The 23,377-nt window shown below is 40.6% G+C and overlaps 1 protein-coding gene across 5 annotated transcripts in view; it reads left to right on the top strand.

Annotated features, from left to right (window-relative positions):
- The window catches only part of LOC122779598 (roundabout homolog 2-like), a 100,930-nt gene that overhangs the window by 50,485 nt on the left and 27,068 nt on the right, over window positions 1-23,377 (top strand). For 3 of the 5 annotated variants that reach the window (XM_044042094.1, XM_044042095.1, XM_044042097.1), the window contains exons 3-13: window positions 5,808-5,965; window positions 6,105-6,225; window positions 6,373-6,511; window positions 11,907-12,043; window positions 13,585-13,596; window positions 14,101-14,225; window positions 14,920-15,091; window positions 19,599-19,804; window positions 21,813-21,894; window positions 22,011-22,176; window positions 22,458-22,624. In XM_044042094.1, the coding sequence (XP_043898029.1) occupies window positions 5,808-5,965; window positions 6,105-6,225; window positions 6,373-6,511; window positions 11,907-12,043; window positions 13,585-13,596; window positions 14,101-14,225; window positions 14,920-15,091; window positions 19,599-19,804; window positions 21,813-21,894; window positions 22,011-22,176; window positions 22,458-22,624 (1,485 nt within the window). The remainder of the gene's footprint in view (window positions 1-5,807; window positions 5,966-6,104; window positions 6,226-6,372; window positions 6,512-11,906; window positions 12,044-13,584; window positions 13,597-14,100; window positions 14,226-14,919; window positions 15,092-19,598; window positions 19,805-21,812; window positions 21,895-22,010; window positions 22,177-22,457; window positions 22,625-23,377) is intronic. The other 2 variants (XM_044042096.1, XM_044042098.1) reach the window with 1 other exon arrangement.

A 23,377-nucleotide genomic window follows, 5' to 3' on the forward strand; every position in this document is an offset into this window, starting at 1 on the left:
CCAGAATGGCTTGTTGGAATAATTGAGCAGCTCTCAATCAGAATGCATTAGACAGCAGTGGCAGCAGCGGCATCTGAAATAATTACCACATGACAACGACACGGAGGCACATGGGTGTTACCTCCACTGGGTTATTTTAGACCAGTTACATTGGAACATACATTGCTCCCCCTCACTCCCACAACTAGGGGTGTAACAAAAAAAAACCCAGATACAAATCAGTAATCGGTTATGAAGTGAAATATACAAATACATGGATACTCGGACCACTGCATTGATCTAAATGCTGTTTTTATTGTCATTAATCAGTTTGTTATGCTGTTAATTCCTCAGCACATTTGCAAACTCTCATAAAACAATCTCTCAAGGCTATAGCACATACAGCTGTGCATTAGTTAGTGCAATAGTTTCTTAGACACTGCCAACTAGCTTTTTATGCTGTGTTTCCACCATACCGTTTGGTTTGGTACAGTACGGTTCAGTTTGGTACAGTATAGTTTGGTTTGATACAGTTCAGTTTGGTACAGTACCACTTTGGTTCAGTACAGTTTGGTTTGATACAGTACAGTTCACTTTGGTTCAGTACAGTTTGGTTTGATACAGTACAGTTCACTTTGGTACAGTACAGTTCAGTTCGGTACAGTACGGTTCAGTTTGGTACAGTTCAGTGTGGTACAGTACAGTCCACTTTGGTAAAGTACAGTTCAGTGTGGTACAGTACAGTTTGGTTTGGTACAGTTTGGGTACAGTTTGGTACAGTACAGTTTGGTTTGATACAGTACAGTTCACTTTGGTACAGTACAGTTCAGTTGACACGGTTTTGGTACAGTACAGTTTGGAACAGTACGGTTCAGTTTGGTACAGTACTGTTTGGTTTGATACAGTGCAGTTCACTTTGGTACAGTCCAGTTCAGTGTGTACAGTACAGTCCACTTTGGTTCGGTACAGTTTGGTTTGATACAGTACAGTTCACTTTGGTAAAGTACAGTTCAGTGTGGTACAGTACAGTTTGGTTTGGTACAGTACAGTTTGGAACAGTACAGTTTGGAACAGTACGGTTCAGTTTGGTACAGTACAGTTTGGTTTGTACACTTTGGTACATTAGTTGTGTGGTTGTACAGTTTGTACAGTACAGTTCACAGTTTGTGGTACAGTACAGTACAGTTCAGTGTGGTTCGGTACAGTTTGGTTTGATACAGTACAGTTCACTTTGATACAGTACAGTTCAGTGTGGTACAGTACAGTTCAGTGTGGAATGGTGGTGAAGCCCTGGTTCAGGCTTGTGTTTCAACAGTACCTTTTCTTGGTAGGCTGAGTGTGTGCTGTGCCCGATGATGTGACGTCGTATCGGTGTGACGACAACAATGATGACATCAAATGCAACAGAACAGACAACAACAGTTCAGTCTGCAAAGGCAGGGTTCAGTCTTACCAACTAGCAGCTAGCTTCTTAGCTTCTTAGCTTCTTGACTCAATATTTATTCCTTAAATTACTCTAGTGTTAGTGTTACCTTACTTCTTAGAACTGCTTTTTTATTTGATATTTTATGACCTCAAACTGTAGAACTCAGAAGTCAAATATTATTTACAGTATTGTTTCCATCGGATTCCTTTAATTTTTCCAGTTGTGGAATTGTAATATTAATTTTGCTAGAGATAATGAATCATTACTAAATTGTGAAGTTGCGCCAGAAATGTAACAAATCACGTTTTTTTAAAATATTTTCTTGTAACTGCCTCTGAAATTATTCATACGTCAAAAATGGGGGAAAACAACATTGTATCATCTGGTCCTTTATTTATTTATTTATTTTATCTATTTAAAGGCAAGGAGTGATTCACTTAGTTTACTCTGAATGGTAATTCCAAATGAATGTCTATCCTGTCATATATTCCATTATAAATAGTATCTTTCCTTAATCGCATTGTAGCTCATATCTAGATATATTTGAATCAACCCTTCAGGGATAAATGAAAACCGTATCAGTGACTCATAAACTCCACCTATAGGAACGTGCACAGGCCTCACAATGAGAACAGGAGAGGAAGTGGGGACACACCACAGCAGTGCTGGGTGGGTGTGGGGTAGCTGTCATTGCAGGGGGTTAATTTATTCTGTCAGGGCTGAATAAATCACAGCCACAGTACCAGTCATAGTCATGTATTTGGACTAAAACCACTCCCCTGTAGCCTTTTAAATTTGCAGTAGCCTATTACTGAGATATTTATATAATTAGGTATTCACTTCCCATTTAATAAAACACGATTTATTATGGACACGATCAATCATTGCAAAAATAAAATAGTCCGCTTACTCTGACTTTCACTTCCAGTGTTTTTGTTTGTGCCGGTCCCAAGCCTGCATAAAAACCCTTAGAGAAGGAAACACCATTTTAACTATGAGCCGCAAAATTAAACATGAAAATTTTTTCTCTGCTTATCTTTTCCACAATTTGTTTTTCACTTCACGTCTTGAATTACCCAGCAGCACTTCCCCCCCTGCGCGTACCTGCGGTTTCACTTCAGTCTCTTGAGACGAGCGTTGTTGTGATGGAAGCGTCTTTAATGTGACAACAGGAACAGGAAAAAGGTGGTCTGCGTGACTGGATGAGTGGAGTGTTTCCTTCGTTTTCGGCTGGGTCACTAAGCGTACGTAGCACCATGTGACAGCCAGTCTGGAATATGTCTGCCAGACTATAGTTGCTGCAACTGAGACTCATTTGCTGCAGCACGATCTGGACGTGATTGACAGCCGGGGCCAAAGGGCCTTTGGCTCCTTCCTGATTTTCTTTTTCAGCAGAGGTGTCCTTTGGGACTTGGACTTCATGTTACAGTATATCAGCAGAAGAGCTTATGGCAGTAATGAGGATGAAAAACTTAACACTAAACCTTTTTTTTTGTGTTGCTCTTATACTCGGAATAGCTCCATACCACTTATTGGTGTCCCATAAGTAATTTGACTAGTTTTAAACGACTGAGCTGTGAACAACACAAAAGTGGAGTAGTTTTCTATTTGTAAAACAAACTCATTTTGAAGCCGCGAGACTGGAAATTTCTTTTTGTTTTGGTTTTTATTATGTGCCATGCTTATGTGTTCCTCTCAATGGGAACATTTATTTATTTATAAAATGCCATCATATTCTATTGGAAAAGGCTTACTTCCTGCTTGTAGACTCAATTGCAAGTTTTACAGAATGTGTTTAGTGAAATGTGATCTGATTTTAAGTTTTTACTTTTTTCTGATACCATGTCAGTTATTTTTAATGTAACGTATCGCCCATTCCCACTTTATACTTTCAGTCAGTGACAAACAAAGCTATAAACCTAGGCTTTGTAACATCTTAACCATCTACAGCTTGAATATAATTAGCTCACTAGATTAACATGAATTAGTCATTCATAACACATGAGAGCAGAAATGGCATTAGGCGGTTCATTTTAATACTCACAGGTAGGGAAAAAAAAAAAAAATCCATTAGAATTTTAATCATTTGCTGCTTGTTTTCTTTTGTTTTCACACTCATGCTCTTTATTATTTAAAACCTGTCCTATGGTTTCCTCTTCAGAAAAACACCATGTCATACGCTGTTCATGCGAAGTGGACAAATCAAGATCTCTCGTCTTTTTACCAGTAGTTGTTCTTAATGCAACATACAGCAGCAGATCGATCATGTGCAATTGCTTTAGCAGCTTTGGTGTTAGCAGTTTAATTCAAACATTTTTTCTTTTTCTTTTTTTTTTTACAATTTTTCAATAATCTGCTTCAGACATTTTATGTTTAATTCTTAATTATTATACACCTACAGTTTACACCTCTTTGTTTTCAAGTGTTCGTTAATCATTGTAACCTTTTCCTTTGAATCGTTACGTTGTTCTGACAACCTGCTGATAACATGTCTTCTATAATTAGTTTCTGGATTTCATTCGGGTTTAAAATAGACACGTGCACTGCGGTGCCAACAGAAAACTTTTGGAGCAATAAACCTTATTTATTAAAAAAAAAGGTATTAACCAAATAATTAATCATATATTGGCCATCAGCTGCACTGACTTCTAAAAATCTCACACAGAAATAAACTTTGCCCTTCAACTTAAGATTTTTTGTTAAAAAAAAGTAGTGTGTCACTGACCCCACACCTGAAAGGACAGTTCTTGGTCCATATTCCAAGCCGTTCACATTTGTTACGGTATCTGACTCACGTTTCAAAGATCCAGGGTTCATCAACTGTTTCAAAGAACTGGGGTTAATTCCTTCACCTGAAGTTTACTCTCAAAGAGCCGTGTGAAACTATTTCACGTTTGTTTGAATCTAACAATATAAAACCGCTATGGCCATTCTGGTAGTTAGAGATTTTTTTAAAGTGACACGATAACCTTAAAGAGGACGATTGCTGCTGAAACCATTTTACCCTTGATAAAGGGTGAGACCTTGCACCCCTTCCCTTGAGATTTGATGAAGTTTCAAGTCAGTTGCCACTGATGCTGCCTCTTTCCTTTTGCACCAAGGCCCTGACGCTGTGTCTGACACAAAGTGCAGGCTCGTCATTACAGTGGTCGTTTTAATCCAAGGTTATTTGGAGCAAACAGTTTTCTTTTTATTATACGTGTGGGCTCGATTATAATAAACTTCACAATACATGCAATATCAACCTTGTTTTAACAGATGTCACACTGTAGATACAGACCGCAAACTCATCCAGACACACATACAGACTCTATATTCTCCCTTATATATTTTATTATTATTATTATTATTATTATTTTATTTATAATATTCTGTTGCAACATTTTCTGTCAAGCCGGTGTTTTTCACACGAGGACGTTTTTATTGATGTTTTTGAAACAAACAGACATATCCAATATCACTCTACAATAACACTTGTACTCGCAAAACTACAATTTAACGCATGAGCTCATTCGCGTTCCCCAGAGGATGATCGTGACCCCAAGGTTTCATTTATAGCACGAGCTTGAGGTTACATTGCCCAGTTGTCCATCAACCATGTGCCATGTGGGTTAAAACACAACGGCCACTGTTTTTTGTTGTTTTTTGTTTTTGTTTTAGTTTTTTTAAGTGTATCACAAAAAAAAAGACTGTATCGTATAGTATGTGTGGTGTCAGGCTTTCACATTTTAACATTGTTTTCCTTTTAGCTTCCTGCTCCTCTTCTGCGTGTGGGAATCTCAATTCAGATTATAAATGTGGAAACCCGTAAAAGCAACAATAACGGCAGTGTTTAGTAAAGAATTACATAGATTTTTTTAGTCATTTACATTTGCCAAATTGGTTAGTAACACAGCTTCCTGTGGAGTGACAGAATTACGAGATTTACTGTACTTGTAATGTGTACTTAACGCTGACTTTTCCATGGCTTTACAATGACTGAATAAGAGGCAAATAGATACAGAGCTTCTTCTTTTTTTCTGATCATTGACTTGTTTTGCGTCACTTCATAATCTTTTTAAGAATGGATTTCTTTCCCACTCCTCCCTAATCACAACTGGCTTTACACAATCTGTTACACAATCCGCTGAGATCAGAGAGGTGTCTGTGTCTATAGCCTCTGCGGCAATATTATCAAAACTATCACGTGCAGACAGATTGCTATAGGTATTAGAATGATCGTCTTTAGCTCTTAAAATAGAAAAAAGGGTGGATCAGGTCAGTGAGTCCATGGCGGCTGAGTCATGGAGCGTATACCTGCTTCACAAATGAACCTCAATGGAATTTCAAACTAATCAACTAAATGAGACATTTTTCCAGTCACAGTAACAACCCTTTTATTTCCCCTCTCTCTCTCTCTCAGTGCTGCGTGATGACTTCAGGCAGAACCCACAGGACTCCGTGGTGGTGGTCGGTGAAACGGCCAGTCTGGAGTGTCAGCCTCCACGCGGCCATCCTGAACCCACCACCTTCTGGAGGAAAGATAAGACTCGTCTTGACCTCAAAGATGACAGGATCACGGTGGGTTTCCCTCCAGAGCGTTCACTCCTGACTCTCGCTCTCACATCACATATTCAATGATTCACTTTTACAGTATGAAACGCTTCATATTGGAGAGGTTCTCTTTAATCATATGCATTTTTTTTTTTTTTTTTATCAGGTCCGGGGAGGAAAGCTGACCATCTCCAACACTAAAAAGACTGACGCAGGGATTTATGTGTGTGTGGCGAGCAACATGGTCGGAGAGAAAGAGAGCGAAAAAGCCCAGCTCTCAGTATTCGGTAAGACATCTGACAGGCTGGAGGAAAAAGTATAACAGAGAGTGACTGTTTTCTCTCGTGTATTCACTACCCACGAGCACATCAAGTATTTATACAGCTGTCAAAACTATATTTAGCAGCTGTCTTTTGTGTTCTGCCCACATCCAGAGAGACCGTTGTTTGTGCAGCGACCTGTGAACCAGGTGGTCTTGGTGGACGAGAGCGTGGAGTTCAAGTGTCAGGTCCACGGTGACCCTCCGCCCACACTGCGCTGGAAGAAGGAGGACGTGGAAATTCCCCGTGGCAGGTGAGGAGTGTTTGTGTGTGGATGCAGCACCCTATGTCTCTATGTGCACTATGTGCATCATAATACAGGAAAAGGAATGATTTATACATGGTGAAGGTGAGCTCGGGAGGCAGAGGTCACTAATAGGTGGACCGCAGTCTGGGTCCTGGAGTGTTTGCTTTTTAACTGGAACAGCTTTTCTAGATAGGTCCAGGAAATGCAGACCAATTCCATGCGCCGTAAATCGCCACATGACACCGGTCGGCCAATCAAAGCGGTTATTTTGGACGAGCACTTCAATCTAACAGCGAGTGAGACACACACTGCAGGGAAGAAAGTATCAATTACTAATCAATTACGACTTCAACGTCATTTGAGTGTTTGTTTTTCATCATAATACAAGTTCTATAGTTTTTCAGGGTTCTATAGCTTCAAATAACCATAAAATATTCAGTATTATTTTTATTTTATTTATTTTTTTTTAATACTGAAACGTTAGATTTACATACATTTTTCAAAGGAATCATTTTCCTGGATTTTGAAGAGCTGAGTTGTCGGTTCAAATGTTATTTTAGTCATATACAGTCTAATATAAGGTTTTCTTCGGTTTGGGAAAAAAAACTATAAATAAATAAAGGTCTTCAGTTTACGGTTAGGGTTACAGTTAGACTAAGCCTAACCTATTATTACTTTATACTTCCTTCAATGTGAAGGTCAGCTGTCAGTTGACTTTACACAGAATAGAAATGTCTAAATAGATATTGCACTTACCATAACACACAACATTGAGATGCTTTGAGATCATTTGTTTGTTGGACTTTGGAATATTCATAAATGAATACTGCACAAAGGGTCTAAAGATGGACACACAGAAGATGGTAACGTGTCCATTTGAGTAAAAGAATCCTACAGACACATGTACAGTCATAATTTCAATCACTTTTACAACTATATTAAGCAATAATTCAGATTAATGTAATGCAAGAAAAAAAAAAAAAAAGTCAATAACACATTACGAAGCACTCTTTCCGATGCAGTTTCACACACACATCATAAGAAATCACATTTGCTTATGGACTTACTGGTGCTCGGTAATTATATGAGCTAATTATATGCTGTTGAAACTCTTGTGGCGAAAAAAACCTGTTTAAGAGGCTCAACTCGATCTCATATGAAATCAGACGTGCTCGGGGTTATAAGTGCTGCCACTGTGTGATGAGACGATGCAGCGTTGCGTATATTAGCATTTGTGCATTCATTATCCTCCAAACTGCTTTTTCTTAATGGAAATGTACAGCGGAAGATTAATTATAGATTATGTTCTTCGGATTTGTTTGTTGTTTACTAATGGAGCTGCTGCCAAATGGATCAGATACATCAAGTGCAGCAAGTGAACAGATAAAAACTCTTAAGTCTGTGTTGTGTAGAACCATGAGTCATCGCTTTCAGGTTTGTAAAAAAGTACACATGTACACATGACACCTAATAAAGTGGCACCTGGTGTGGTCTTTTTGCTGTTTCATCCAGTATATGATGCAAATATTTCCCTTTTTCTTCCATCTGATGAAATAGGTTGATCATCCTGACTCAGTTGCCAAATTTCAATAAAACTCTATTTAAAGAATAAGAAATCCCCTCTTCTGGCTCCACCCAATGCTTGATTTAAAAAAAAACAAAAATGCCAGGAAGGGACCTGAGAGCATTATTTGAAAAATAATGTGTATAGTAAATGTTAAATACAGGAAACCTTTTCAAATAAACCTCTAAAAATTAAGTTTTAGTGCACAAAAAAAAATATAACCTTCATATTTCATGTATTTATATACATGGATGGAGAGGTAAGTGAGTGCAATAAACTTAACAGAGTACCGGTATCTTATGAGAAGTGTCCATACTTAAATACAATTGTATTGTCACTTTTTTTGTCCAATACTGATACCAATATCACCAATTTGAGCATCTGCCAATATCAATCAGAGACCTTTCACATTTGTTAGTCATTTCAAGCTATTTCAAAGACATCATTCCTATTAATCCCGTGTGTGAATAGTGCTATACAAATAAACTTGCCTTGTCTTTCGATATCTGGCAGTTAATTTAAGGATTACAGTATTGAGAAGCTGACGTCACAAACGTACGATGGCGCTGGTGATAGTTGTCTTCTGCCGCTCGGTAACACAAACGGTCTAGGAGTTGCGGGAATGAGACGTACGCATGCCAAATCCTGCCAATGATCACGTCACACAACATGACTCAGCTAACATGCTGTTGCTTAAACGTTTTACCTAATAGAGTAGCTAGGGAGTGTAGACGCTCTCTGCCCAGCAGTGTGGCTGTTACCTGCGTTGCGCCCTCTACCTCAGTGGCCCTTGACTCCGCAGCAACATGTCCTACTTTCAGTCCTGTCTCGCCTCTCTTTCCTCCTTCCTTTCCTTTCATTCTCTCCCTGAACCCGTCGGCCTCCTGGGGAAGTCTGTATCTGGGTCACTGATGTGCTGTGAATAAGAGTCCTCACCAGACTCTGGACAGAAGCCACAACAACCATCGATATTCTGCCCAATACACTTTGGAACGTCTATTTTCAAATGCGACCCCTCACCTCGTGCCATTCCTCTGCCTGACTTGTCTTCCCTCTCTGAATCAGTATGGCTGGCTGGACAATTTCACAGCATCTCTCACACCAAACGGGACCCAAGAGACGGAGATCCCAACTCCTTGCTCCCATAAACTCTTTCAGTGTGTGTAGCTCCCTCCGGTCACTGAGTTGTTTCTCTTCCACTGAATGCACCACTACTGCATTACCGGGACTGTCCACACGGAAATGAGTCGAGGTCAACCTGCTTACGTTTTTTTCCAGTAGCGTACTGTGGGGTTTCAGTCAGGGCCTTCAGTAAAAAAAAAACAAAAAAACAAACACAACCACATACAAAACGCACTATTATGCACTATCTTCACAAGACAGTTGATCTGCAACAACTATAGCGCACGTGCACACTACTATATAGGCGTCTATAGGCTACTGCATCATTACCACCCCATCTTCCGTTATGTCAACTGCAATTTCACAAGCTTCCACATAAGCATAGGTGTCAGCTACGTCCCCGACACTGTTTACAGTTTTGTCCTCACCACTTCTAAAAAACACTCGAACTACCGGAAATGATGTTCCTCTTCGGTGTAGGTCTTTCCTTCCTCTCTCCAAACGATCGCCGTGCAAAAGTGCACACGAAGGAGATCAGAAACATGATGGATCAGTGGTGTTAATGCAGCGGCCATAGCTTACTTCAAAAGCCGCCAAAGGTTCAAACGTCGTTGATGACATCACTGGGGGCGAGCGCCAGACACATTTTGATTGGCTGACGACACACGTCAGGCAAAGTTAGAACCAAATAGGAAATGGCAGCTTCAACGAAAGGCCAGCAATGATGCTGGAGCAGGTCCACGGAGCTGTGATGCGTTTAATGACATCCAGGAAAATCCAGCTCAGCTTCACAAAAAAATAACCATATTTTTTCAGGAAATATAATCATAACATACTGAAAAAGTAATTGAATTCAGACACACATTAATTTGATTATTTAAAAAATTAAATAATAATAATAATAATATTAGGACCAGCAGAGAAAGCCCTGCGTTTTTCTTTTTTTTCCTTCGTTGTTGTATTCCTCTTTCTTCACACTATCTCCGTTTCTGTGTACACTGTGGTTTATATTCATTCATTCATTTAATGCCAAACATTTCCCTCTTCAGTTTTGGTGTATTTATGAAGCAGCGACACATACGGGCCTGACATTTGGGGGGGAGGGGCTTCCGTATGGATGAAGCCATTTCCTGAAACAATGCCGCGTTTGCGGCGAACGTTTTGTTCCGTTTCTGCATGCATGGATAGGGCCTCAGTGCTCTGCTGCTGCTGCTGCTGCTGCTGCTGGTAACACAACAATGCACGGGAAACATCTCTCTGAATAAGTCATTCCTTTCTGACCTGCCTCATTCATCAAATTCGGTTTGACAGACTGAGCCACACCCACACACTCAGACTGTTTTTCCCGTCCCTCCTTGTCTTTTTGCTGTCTCTCTCCCACGCACAGCCCACAACGCAGTGGGTGGTGCGTCTTTATAAATATTGAAATAGTGGAACAGTCAGGGTTCCAGCTGAAAGCACCTTTCATTTTGCTGTTCCTTCATCTCAGCATAATTGCTCCCCCCCCCCTTCTTTCTGCCTCTGTCGCACGAGTGTGTGCAGCAGAGCCTTAATTGCCTTAGAAAGTCTGTCTTTATTCTCTCAAAAATGACACCTGTATAAAAGCCTAGGACAGAAATTCATGTGTTTGTTTCATGTTTACTTTCCATCGGCGCATATATTGTGTATGTTATGTCAATTTCTTGATCAAAATCATCATTCAAATTTTTTTAGATTTTTCTTTCATTTGTCCTCTTGTTCACATTATTATTTCATTGCTATTTATATTCATATATTTATCTTGTTTTATTTCTTATTCTAATCGTAGTATTTGTCACCTGTCTATCTCTGACTACTTTGCTGCTGAAACAAATTCATTTCCCCTGTGTGATCAATCTAATCTAATCTAATCTAATCTAGTGGATTCTCCCTTCTGATTGTTTTCAAATCTATTGCTGTATGTGTTCCAGCTCGTTTCCTTCTCCTTTCTCTCCATCTCCTCTCACTTCTTGGTGTTTCATGGCAGCTTGCATCTGTAATGTTGCGTCATACAGTTGTCTTCTTCTTTTTTCCTGTGCGTCTCCTTCTCTACTCTCCTATGTTACTGTAAACGTCCATATTGTTATTCTTCTCCGATTGTGTTTTTTTGTTGGTCCAATTTTGAATCTGCTGTTTATTGGTATGTACAGCAATTCATTCGATGACATTAATTTACTTAATGGATTGAAATACAACTTAAAAAAAAAAAAAACAATATAAATACCATACCACAATGTCTGTTTTTCCTCAGTGTAGCAGTGTTAGGATGTCATGTCACCCTGAGACACTCCCACTCTGCACACAGGAAGTGACAGACAGAGGCGACAGCAACATTGCCCTAGTAAAGTGAGACAGCTCCAAACCGGATGAAGTATGACTGAGAACACAGAAGTGAATTCTACTGCTTAAAATCTGCTCTTTCAGCAGTTTGATGAAATAAATTCTTCTTGTCCCGGCCCGCCCCGGCACTGCTGGTGTATATGCACAAACTCTCCCTCAATCAGGTCTAATAGCCTTGCTTGACAGAGGCAGCATAATAACACAAATGACTATATGTCACATGCTGGAGCTTTAACAAAGTGAGAAATATGAATGGTGGAATACATGAAAAAAAAAAAACATATACAGATCTCTGATCTGTGACTTTTGACATCATCCGTCACCTGACTTGATGTCACTCTTCCTCTCCGTCACCAGGTATGACATCCGATATGAAAAAGAGGACTTCCTGCTGAGGATAAAGAAAGCATCAGTCAGTGATCAGGGCACCTTCACCTGTCTAGCCGAGAACCGCGTGGGTAAAGTGGAGGCCTCTGCCTACCTCACTATCAGAGGTGGGTACCTTCCTTGTGGACTCACTACTGTTGAAGCTCATAACCCGTCCGTGATGTATTTTGTATCTCCCAGCACAGGCCGCAGGACAATCAGTCCTTTATTGCCCACTTTACGAGTGTTATTGCCCCCCTGCTGAAACGCTGGGCCTCGCCTCAGCTTTTCTTTCATATAACGGGGCTGATGTAGTTGATTGCTCCAGATCTCCAGCTAGGCTCCAGATATGAACAATCCAAGCAGTTTTAAGTGAACTGTTATGAGCTCTCCTGGGGGTCTTATCCTCCATCCAGCCCACTCACTCTGTATTTACACCACATCAATATGTGGAATTATTTCATCGGAAGACTTGGTGTGTGTATATCTATCTATCTATCTATATATTTATATATATATATATATATATATATATATATATATATACATATATGTGTATATATATATATATATATAAAAAGTATGTCTCTTTGTTATAAACTTGACTTCACATAGTTTCAGTCAGTTGCTAAGACCTGAATAGGATATATCACTCATCACCTAACACACATATACTGTTCATCATAGCTCTCATGACATGAATATTTTGTATTATTGTTAGTATTATTATTTCATTAATGGTCACACATACAAGGTTTAAAGAAGTGTGTTGGAATTGAGTCATATTTTGTATGATACACATCGTGTCAAGCACATTTTGGACTTAAGAATACAATGATATAAGCAATAATATTGGCACAGTTCAACAGATTAGTGAGTAGTGAGGCATCTGTAAGGCAGCGTGATTATACAGCCACTATCCCTCTGAAAACATGGCTGCCAGTAAGATTCAAAGCGAATGTGCCCTTGCGTAAATCTATTATATCATAATAATATGTTCACCACCCACTGTTTGTTAGCCATCTGGAAACTGAAGATGGTGTCACTTTGTAAAATGGTCCCACCCTGCACCAAATTCCAGTAAATCAGTGATTTTACGTCACCACACACAAGAGTTGTTGATCCACCACTGCCTCAATCCGTGAGTTGAAATGTGTTATTTTTGACACAAACCTTTGACCTGATTGACACAATCTTAAAAAAATGAGGCAGCAGTCAAACAGCATTGCCAATAATCCCCTCAGCTAAAAATGCATATGTTCTCTATGGGCTTTGGTGCAGGGCAGGTAGCAAACTTCCAATTAATGTGATGTACATTCTGTGCAGTCATTTAATCGAATGTTTAATGTATTTGATTTGAATGTATTTTTATGATACACTTTAGTGCTACATATAAATGGTCCGAGTGGTTTTTGGCATCATTTTCTTTCCCCTCCTCTAACTGTTGCCACAAAGCCACTTTTCTTGAGGCCAGTGCCGTCACCTCCATTGATAACTGAGCTTTACCCGTCTCTCTTTTTGAACTTCATGGATGTAAATCCAACTCCATTCATTTCATTTCTGATTTTCATGCTTTTCTTTTCCTGTCCCTGTACACTACTCCTCTGCTGTCCCCCCTCTCTCTGTGTCTTGTGTGTTAATCTCACCCACACCATTGTTGTGTCACCAGCTCGTCCCGTTGGTAAGTAAGAGCTGATGCCATTGTGCATGCGTCGTGTTCGGCTGTCGATCACACACTTCCAGTATGCATGCACTGTTGAGGCATTTCACAAACACACTCATTGAATTCTGGACATCTACATTGTTTACTATCAACCCCTGACCTCCCCTGGTAGTCTCTTAGTCACCTTTTTGTCACCAGATATGGATGATACACCTTTGCACAGATAAGGATTGCGACACCGTAGTCCAGATATTTCCTGAGTGAAAAAAAAAGGACATCAACTTGTCCTGTTAATTACCTGGTTAGTTCATTCATTCTGATGTTCTGGCAGCTGGATGAATGACTTGTGTTAGTGGCGTAGTCAAAAAACTAGATCCTTTAAAAAAAAAAATGCATGAACCTTTTAGCTTGAAGCAAGACCTTCGGGCCAAACGTCTTCTACAGCAGTTCTACTGCGCACACTTAGCACTTTCTGGGGATATGTTGCTATTGTGTTGTTGTTTGTTTTACCTTTAACCTCAGAGGCGCCCCAGTTTGTGGTGCGACCCCGTGACCAGATTGTGGCTCAAGGACGGACAGCCAAGTTTCCCTGCGAGACCAGGGGCAAACCTCAGCCCACTGTCTTCTGGCAACAAGAGGGCAGCCAGGTGAGGACGCCGATTTCGACACACGCTTGTTTAGTTGTTTGCGGGTGCATGCTGGTGAACTGATTATTTCTCTTAGTACAGATGTTTCCCGCATATCAAACAAAAAAAAAAAAAAAAAAAAGGTGGGCAAGGCTCTGACTAAAAGGATCAAACTCGGGGACGGTAGAATACGATTCTGCTCCACATGCAGATGAAGTGGTCATTTATCATCAATCTACGCCAGCCTGACCAGCCAAATCACTTAGCAAGCAACAATGTCATGTGCTGCATTAGAGTCATTAGACATAATGAAAGCGGGCTAATGTCCTTTGCTGCCCATCAGCTTGTCTGCCTGGGGTGTGGAAACAGCCAACGCTGATGCTTCTATTTCATGAGCATGACTGCAGGTTATCACAGCAGGATTATCACTGGTAAACTGCCATTCAGGCCTCGAGGAAAGAGACACTGACCCACTTTTCTAAGTGAATTGGACAGCTTTTTTTATCATGAATGCAAAAAGTTAACCCGCAAAGGCAAAATTCAATCGAGTCTTTCCCCCTTGAGAATATTTTAACACAGTCAACATACTTTCTCACAAATATGCTAAATGATACAAAAGCTAAAAAAAACCAAGTCTTAGGTTCAACTTCCACTTTCCAAAATGCAAAAAAAAAAAAGTCCCATGATACTAATTTTCCACTTTCACTCCCTGTAGGACCTCCTGTTTCCAAACCAGCCAACACAGGGTGATAGTCGCATTTCTGTGTCTGTGAATGGAGAGTTGACCATTTCCTCTGTGCAACGCTCGGACGCAGGGTATTATATCTGCCAGGCCCTCACTGTGGCCGGCAGCATCATGACCAAGGCCCAGCTTGAGGTAGCAGATGGTAAGACTGGACACACACTCACACAGTCACTTCAATAATATAATGGGACAACTTTTTTTTAATTTTTTTTAAGTAATGGATTCTAAAAGCACCAGTGTGTGCTAAAAATAGACGTTATTAGCATATGATTAAATGTAATACCATTGATACGTCCCGCGTTGTTACGCATCAGGAAAGTGCACATGCACACTATTAGGGGGCGGAGATGGAATTGCTATTCAGCCGCTCATTTGCATAAACATCCAGATTCATAGTGAACATACTTACCGTCGTGTTACTCGAGAATTGCACTAGCAGGTGTGTACCCTCCCGCAGAACTCAGACCATACAGAAAGATAAAAAAAAAAACAGCATTTCAGACAACAAAGTCACAAAGCAACACATTTGAACTTAGCAGATGTAAATGTGATGTAAAAATATAATTTTTTCTCTATGGACTTTGGTGCAAGGAGTGAGCGGTTGGTTTCCAGTTGGAAAGGCAGCTGACATATCCTTAAGATATGCAGACGTAGACAGACCTGCAGAGAGAGCATGCGTGCGGGTCTCAAACCTGATTTTAAATCATCAAGTGATGTTATGGCAGGGTCTATACTCCCTCTGCACTCCCCCTACTGTTCATTCGAGTATTGCATCTTGTGGAACAATTCTCAAGATACTCTAAACCGATGCAGGCTAGGACAGACAGCCATGGTGAATACGATAACACTTAGTTAACAGCAAGTATACCATCACTATTGCACGATTGCTAATTTCAGCAGCACTTTATATTATTTAAAGATTATATAGAGGTTTTCTCCAGATACTGCATTTATTGGAGTATGATTATATCACAGGCTACTTGTCTGCCCACATGTATAAAGGTGTATGTTAAAGCCAGACACCCACAGTCATCCTTGTATTATCACCTCACTGTGGTAGATGTGAAAGGCCTGAAAAGACTGAAACAAAGCTGTCTCCTTGATCGAGAGACGCTTTGGACTTTTTTTTTTCCTTTTTTTTTTGACAAATGCCTTAATGTCGGCATTAAGTGCTGAGCCTCTGCCAGCTGGGAGCTGTTTATGCCCTTCTCTCCATTTGTTTCTTGGCTTTTTCTTCCACACATTATTAAATTTACATCTGTTGAAGTGTTTTTGGAGAGGAAATGACTCCCGTTCTGTCCTTCAGAGGCGATGGATCAACGTCCAAATGTTTGGTGTAGAGCACAAACGATGGGAGTTGCCTACAAAGGATTTGTACAAAGTGGTCTTTATCGTCACTTAAAGGTGCAGTTCCGGTTTTGGTTGTGTAAGATACTGACTGATCTGTGCTCAGCGTAGCCCTGGCACAGTCCCTGTGCACTGAGAACCAGTTTTGAAACACAGACTCTTGCTGTTGCTGAAAAACATGGCTGCCACCAGGGTTAAAATTATTTACTCAATCATTTTTTTTTTTTCTACTGCTTTATTCTCCACATGGGAGTCACAGGGAGCTGGAGCCAATCCCAACTGGCATAAGGGGAAAGACAGGGTCACACTCTGGACAGGTCACCAGTCCATCGCAGGGCAAACACACAGACGAACAATCATCCACTCACACATTCACACCTACGGTCAGTTTGGAGCGTCCAACTAAGCTCTGCATGTTTTTGGACTGTGGGAGGTAACTGGAGAACCCGGAGAAAATCCACACACGGAGAGAACACGCAAACTCCACACGGGTCGAACCAGGATCCAAAGTGGTGACCTTCTTGCCACAGTCTTGCCTCAAAATACTATTATGATCATGTATTAGTATAAAGACTTTATCTGGCTGTTAAACAGTCTTTTTTAGCCTGGAAACTCGCTTGTGTCACCTTTGTAAACCCAAGTCCACAGAGACACTCTGTGATTTTACAACACAGCACAGTTATTGATCCACCCCTGCCTCCTCCAGTAAGTTGACATGTCTTATTTTGTTACTTCAGTGTTTGAAATGCTTTTGTTGTAGACCAGCAGCTCCAGCGTCCTCATGAGTGAGCGGTCCAGAAAACCTTAGTTTCCAGACCAAAAATGCTAGTAGCGAACAATACTTTGAAGACACCATGGACAAGCAGGCACAGGTTTTATTAGGTGAGTGGCTAAAATCAGCCATGTTTTCACTGAGAACAAGCCTTAGAGGATATCTGGAGCAGCGCTGATTGTATGTCGGTACCTCATACAACCACAACTGGGGAAAAAAAAACAGAACTATACCTTTTAAGAGTTGTCATATTCAAGAGGGTCCTCCAGTGGATGAAAAGCAATCTATTGTGTGACAGACACATTCACTAATCATCCATTTAGATTCGAAACAATGGCACTTGCTGCAACTTTGATTGTCCTCTTTGTGCAAAAGTGCAGGAGTTGTGCACTTTATACACTCTGGCTGCCAAGTGTGTGTGAAGCCTCGAACAAAGGCCGCGTATTCAGCCATTTCACTTGGCTGAAAGATGTTTGCCGGCTTGCTTAGCATACATTTATGCAGACAGATGAGATGCTATACCGACGAGGTCTGACAATTTTATGTGGACATGGAACTGGGTCAGTGTTTCAATCTATTGTAACTGCAGTGAATTGGAAATTAGCACAGGTGCTGCTCTCCAAACAGCAGGCACTGACAGAGCCATATTTCGAGCCTTACAGTGGGGTGAGAAGTTGATAAGCGATAGATTTGTGCATGAACTTGAACTTGCCTGGCTGCTTTCCACAGACGCAGAGGAGGCCTGGAGGCTAATGGTGACTGCTGCTGAGATGCTTGATGTTTTTTTATTTTTTTTATTTTTTTTTCATTATTCCCTATGTCACTAAGGATGAAAAGAGTGATTATATCTTACTGGGCTGGAGCTAAATCAGGAACAGCAATATAATGCTGGTGTTTGCTCCAGGATTGCTTGGGATATAGCTATATATAATAATGTCTTCTCCAAAAATGATATGTTAGTCAGCATATCGGTCACAATGTTATGAAGGAAGACGTATTATCTTCGTAACAAAATCTATAAATATTTCCATAGGTTAGTGACAACTGCCATATTTTGATGGCACCTGGCACAGCTTTCCTAGTCTTTGCAGCACCAGAGGTCAAGGAACTATTTAACAGACCATTTGCACCCACTTGGAATTGTCACATGACATCATTCAGCCAGTCATATACCTGAACTCAGACGCGCATCTCCACTGTTCTGTGAGTAGACACACACTCCAGATGAATGGAAGAATACAGGTGATAATATGAGAAAAGTTACTTCACATGCACTGATCGCAAAAGGGAAATGTGGACCGCACAAAGATTTAATCAAAAGCAAAGCATTGACTTTTCAGTTCACTAAAGGTTAATGTATTTTTAATTAATTGCACTCACTTAATTCATTTACCCTTTTTGTTTAAATGCTGAAAAGAAGCACTTGCTGTCAGGATTCAATTCATGTGCACCTAATGTGCTTTATATTGATTTACATAGTTTTGTTATGTCGAGCAGTTTTAGTTTTCACCTGACATGAGATAAGATTTTTTTATTATTAGTGCTTATTGATAATAATAAAAAATCATCATAAAACATCATGATGTTCTGCACCATTGTTAGAGGAAATATTTTCGCAAATGATTTATGCAGTATTTTGGGTTTTTTTGAAATATGTTATTCCATTTTGTATTGCCAATGGAAGTAAATACAACTGAGTATTTAGAATTGTAATTGTTGACTTTAATTGGCTCAAACTGAATTGTGAGGTGCCTAAAGATTTCCACCTCGAGTTCATAAACAAGTCAATTGCTATAAAAAAATGGTGTATGACGTGGTTCTTCTCTCGGAATGTATTTGGTGCTGCACGCAGCTGTGCCTAACTTATCTCCTATTGTCCTGCGGTTGTATATTTCCTATTGTGCCGATAGAGGTGTGATGAGTGAATGGAGACTTGTCTGATATCAGTGGAGAGGAGCAATGGGGAAATTAAAAGTACAAGGTTTAGTGGCAAAACCTAGAGAGATTCAACACTTGAAAAATGACCAAGGCTGAGTGCACATGCTGTTTTCTGAATGATATAACATGCTTTAAAAACCTTTAAAAAAAGACGCATTGTTGTTGTGCTTGGCATGCTAATTTGGAGTTTGGTTTTGTGTGGGGAGAGGATGCCAAGAGGAAGGAGGTGCAGCTGTGAGTCAGAGTGTAAAGAGAGGACAGGCATAAAGGTGTTACAGGAAGGTACGGTAATTAGCACTATGGGTGAAGCATTGTTAATCCTCACCTAGTAATTAAAGCTCAAAGGTGTGATGCAGTGCCGCGAGCACTCTGTCCTACTGTGGAAAACGCTCACAAAACCATTTCTTTCACAACAAATCCATCCAAGTGAGCCCGACCGTACTGAGCCTGCAATCGCTAATGCAATAACTGCAATCGCAAATTAACACCTTGTGATAAGGTCATGTGCTTTTTTATGCCAAAACAATGACATCAAAACCATACCGCTACAGGAATGTTACTCTGACACTTGCTCCTTGATTATTATCCTCAGCGCTGAAGGACCGCCCACCACCCATCATCCGGCAGGGCCCATCCAACCAAACGCAGGCGCTAGGAGGTGTGACTCTTCTCAGGTGTCAGGCATCTGGGGACCCGGAGCCGACTGTTTCCTGGCGGAAGAATGGGGCCAGTCTGCTTGGAAAGGACCCGCGGTTTTCTCTGCTGGACCATGGAAGCCTTCAGATCCAGAACACCAGGGTGGGTAATAATGGATTTACATGTAACAACATGTATAAAAGCAGCAAAGTAGCTGCAGATGTCTGTGTCCCAATCCCATTTCACTCCCACAACTTAGTCCTCCATATACTGTGGTCACATGTAGGCGTAGGATGTTTTGTAGAAGTAGATCTTAACTACTTTTGGGCAAGGGTTAGTGGGATTATGGGCCTATGTTTTTAAATGGCAGATTTATTTTCAGATCTTAATGATTAACTTTGAGCACACTCTGACTATTAATAATGGAATTTGCCCAAAAGCACAAAACAAGCCCAACCAATACAATGTTTTGCTAACTGATTAAACGACATGATAACAAGCATCTCTTTTCGCTGTACCTGTGCAGAATCACTGTTATTTTCTTATTTTTTTTTATATGAAGTTGAGGATTAATTCGTAAAGAACAAAGAATGGTTAATTAATCGGAAATGTTGTTTTGGACTCTGCACCATATTAACTCAATCTCCTGTAGATGTTTGCCTCCAAATAATCCTAATGCGCAGGGAGGGAGGGACTCATAATTCTACAGTGTGTCTGGGTTGCATTACTTCGATGATTATGTTTCATTGCACCATCTATAAAAAAAAAAAAAAGATATAAAAGTGGATGCATTTATTGTATGTGCACACAATAGATTCAAACGGCAAACAAATGGACAAAGTAGACAAACATGCTGAGTGATTTCCCTAACATGGAAAAGCACTAGGTGCTGTCAGTGGGATGGAATTCAAATGGACACATGTTGTTGTCAGGTTGCTTTTAAAAGATGAATAGTGAACATTGATTTTTGTGAGTCGTTAAGCAGTTATATTCAGTCTAGACTCAAGGACTAAAGGACACGGAGCAGTGAGTGCAGTCTACAGGGTGTAATATGATGGAGGAAGCGCAATATACAGTGTCCTGTCATGGTGTCAAAGAGCTGTCTCTGAGTCACTCTCTGCGAGAGAGAGGGGGAGAGAGAGAGAGAGAGAGACATTGTCAGGGCCTCCTAAGGCTCTGCCAATATGAAGTAGAAGAGTCATATCTCCTATTTCCTGTGTCAGCACTGATGATAATGTTGATGGCTCTGGGAATAGAGGGTGACTATTATTGGAGGGAATCAATTAAGAAAATTAATGTAAGCTCTTACTGGACTCTCTCTGGTGTTAAAATGTTCTCTCATCCACTCTCAGGCTTTCTCTCAAGCCAAACGCAGGCCAGTGGAGGTTAATGCTTTTTTACTGTACCACGAGTCGTGAACCACCTTTACACACGAGCACAAGAGCTTGTCGATACCACCCGGGATTGAGAGGAAAGCGGCGGCAGCACCAGTGCCTGAAAGCAAGTCCGTGTTCTATCGGTATTGTTGGGATGAGCAGAGAAAATCTTTATGGCCCAGTGTCATAAAAAAGGTCATCACTGCTTTGATTTTTAATGGGCTGCCAGTGAAGATCACAGCTGGGGTTCGGGAATCTTTTCAGTAATTGCGCAGTAATTTGTCAGCGACTGCAAACAAAATAGGAGTTTGTTTGAACATTAAAGCTGCAGTGCGTAACTTTGAAATATAATTGAATGTCCATTACGTTTAATGGACTGCAGACTATAACAGAACGGAGCGTGACCAGTAAACCCCAACAGAGATGATGTCATGGTCACCTGTATACAGCAAAGCCCTGACCTAAGGCTATGAAAAACCAAATATAAACATTCTTAGTAGGGGTATATTCAATTTTCTGCCAAAAAAACCTCCTAATTATGACGTACTGAACTTCACCACGCTCCATCTCATGTGTAGAAATCCTCTTCACCTCCCGACTGTCAGTCGGTGTCAGTTGCTATTGCGACCTTCTCCAGACTCTTACTACGCTGATCTTTTCCCCCCCAGACAGCCATATTTATTGATGGCTACACAGACATTAAGAGAATTTCAACAAATATCCTTAAAGACACGTTTCAGAAACCAATTGCAGACTCAGGTTTGAAAGATAATGTCCTTACTTTTGCTTTGCAGTTGTCTGACTCAGGGTTGTACACGTGTGTGGCCACCAGTTCCTGTGGAGAAACATCATGGAGTGCCTTCTTGGATGTTAAAGGTATGCTTCAGCAACGATACTGTATATTATGAACAATTATCATGTTTGACTTTGCAGGTAATCATTTTTTTCTGTGCATGACTTATGTGTGTTTGTTTCGTTTTTTCCTTTGTCAGACTCCACCGACCTCGTGGACTTCATGTATCACAATGCAACTGCCCTCCCAGGGCCTCCCTCCAAGCCAGAGGTCACTGATGTCACCAAGAGCAGTATCTCGCTGTCATGGGAAACGGGGCCAGAGACGGCCTCCCCAGTGTCCTCCTATGTCATTGAGGCCTTTGGGTACGTCTGCGACCTATGGCCTTTGGCTACATTCGGTGACCCCGAACGTTTGATGGCAGTAACAGATGTGGGCTATCAAACAAGCCTGGGCAGATTCAAGCAGAAAATCCTAAAATCTTCTGGTCAATTCGAGTGAAAGATGGTTTGGGGGAAATAAAAGTGCCCTTTAAGCAGAAAATGATTGTCCCAGTCCCTGTGGTGTTTGTTATAGGAACACAGCCCATTTCTTCTATCATAACGAAATGATTCTTCCTAACTGATTAGACTCATTCTGTCTGTAGTCAGTCAGTGAGTAACAGCTGGCAGACAGTGGCAGACCATGCGAAGACCACCGAGTACACAGTCCAGGACCTGCGACCCAACACCGTCTACCTGTTCATCATCAGGGCGGTCAATGCTCAGGGGCTCGGGGACCCCAGCCCTATGTCCGAGCCTGTTCGCACACAAGGTACTGAAATATGTACATGGTGTATATGATTCTGACTTCTACTCATCCGTGCTATGATAACTGGCCAGATTTCAGGCCTCCCGACAATCGTAGGGGCATCCAAATTGGATCATGATTATCTGGACAAAATCTCAATAGTGTGAGCCATTTATAGACGTAATTTTAGGTTCAATCCCATTTCCCCTTTGCCCCTACCACTTATTCCTACCCTTCCATTTTTGCATGTTCACGTCTATATGTAGTGTGTCCTGACCTTTTCTGAAGTAGATGGGTAGGATAGCGAACTAGCCCCTCCAACAGAGATGTTATTAGGGCTCACATATTAAATGGAATATTATAAGATTTTTCACCGATTAGCAAAATATATAGCATATTAGCCCATATTCCTAAAATCATTACTCTGAAATTGTTTGTTTAAATACCAAATGTGTGGTTTTGATTACATTTTTTGAAACATTACATCTGTTGTGCCTGTGGTCCCCGGTGTTTTTAAAATGAGTAAGATTAATATGATTAATATGGCATTAGGCTTTGTTCATACTGCAGGCAAAGCTGTTTCTTTTTTTGTTGTTTTTTTTGTCAAATTAGACTGTCCACACTGATAATTGCTAGTGATCCAATCAGATGTTTGTGTCCAGACATAACAAACCTATCTGCATTGCTGTGGATTCCTGTGGTAATGACGTAGTTGTACCAACATTTGTGCTGTGACTTTCAAACATGGACGCATGAAAAATGGAGGCACAATATGTT

Source organism: Solea senegalensis, linkage group LG13 (assembly GCF_019176455.1).
Source record: "Solea senegalensis isolate Sse05_10M linkage group LG13, IFAPA_SoseM_1, whole genome shotgun sequence".
NCBI lineage: Eukaryota > Metazoa > Chordata > Actinopteri > Pleuronectiformes > Soleidae > Solea > Solea senegalensis.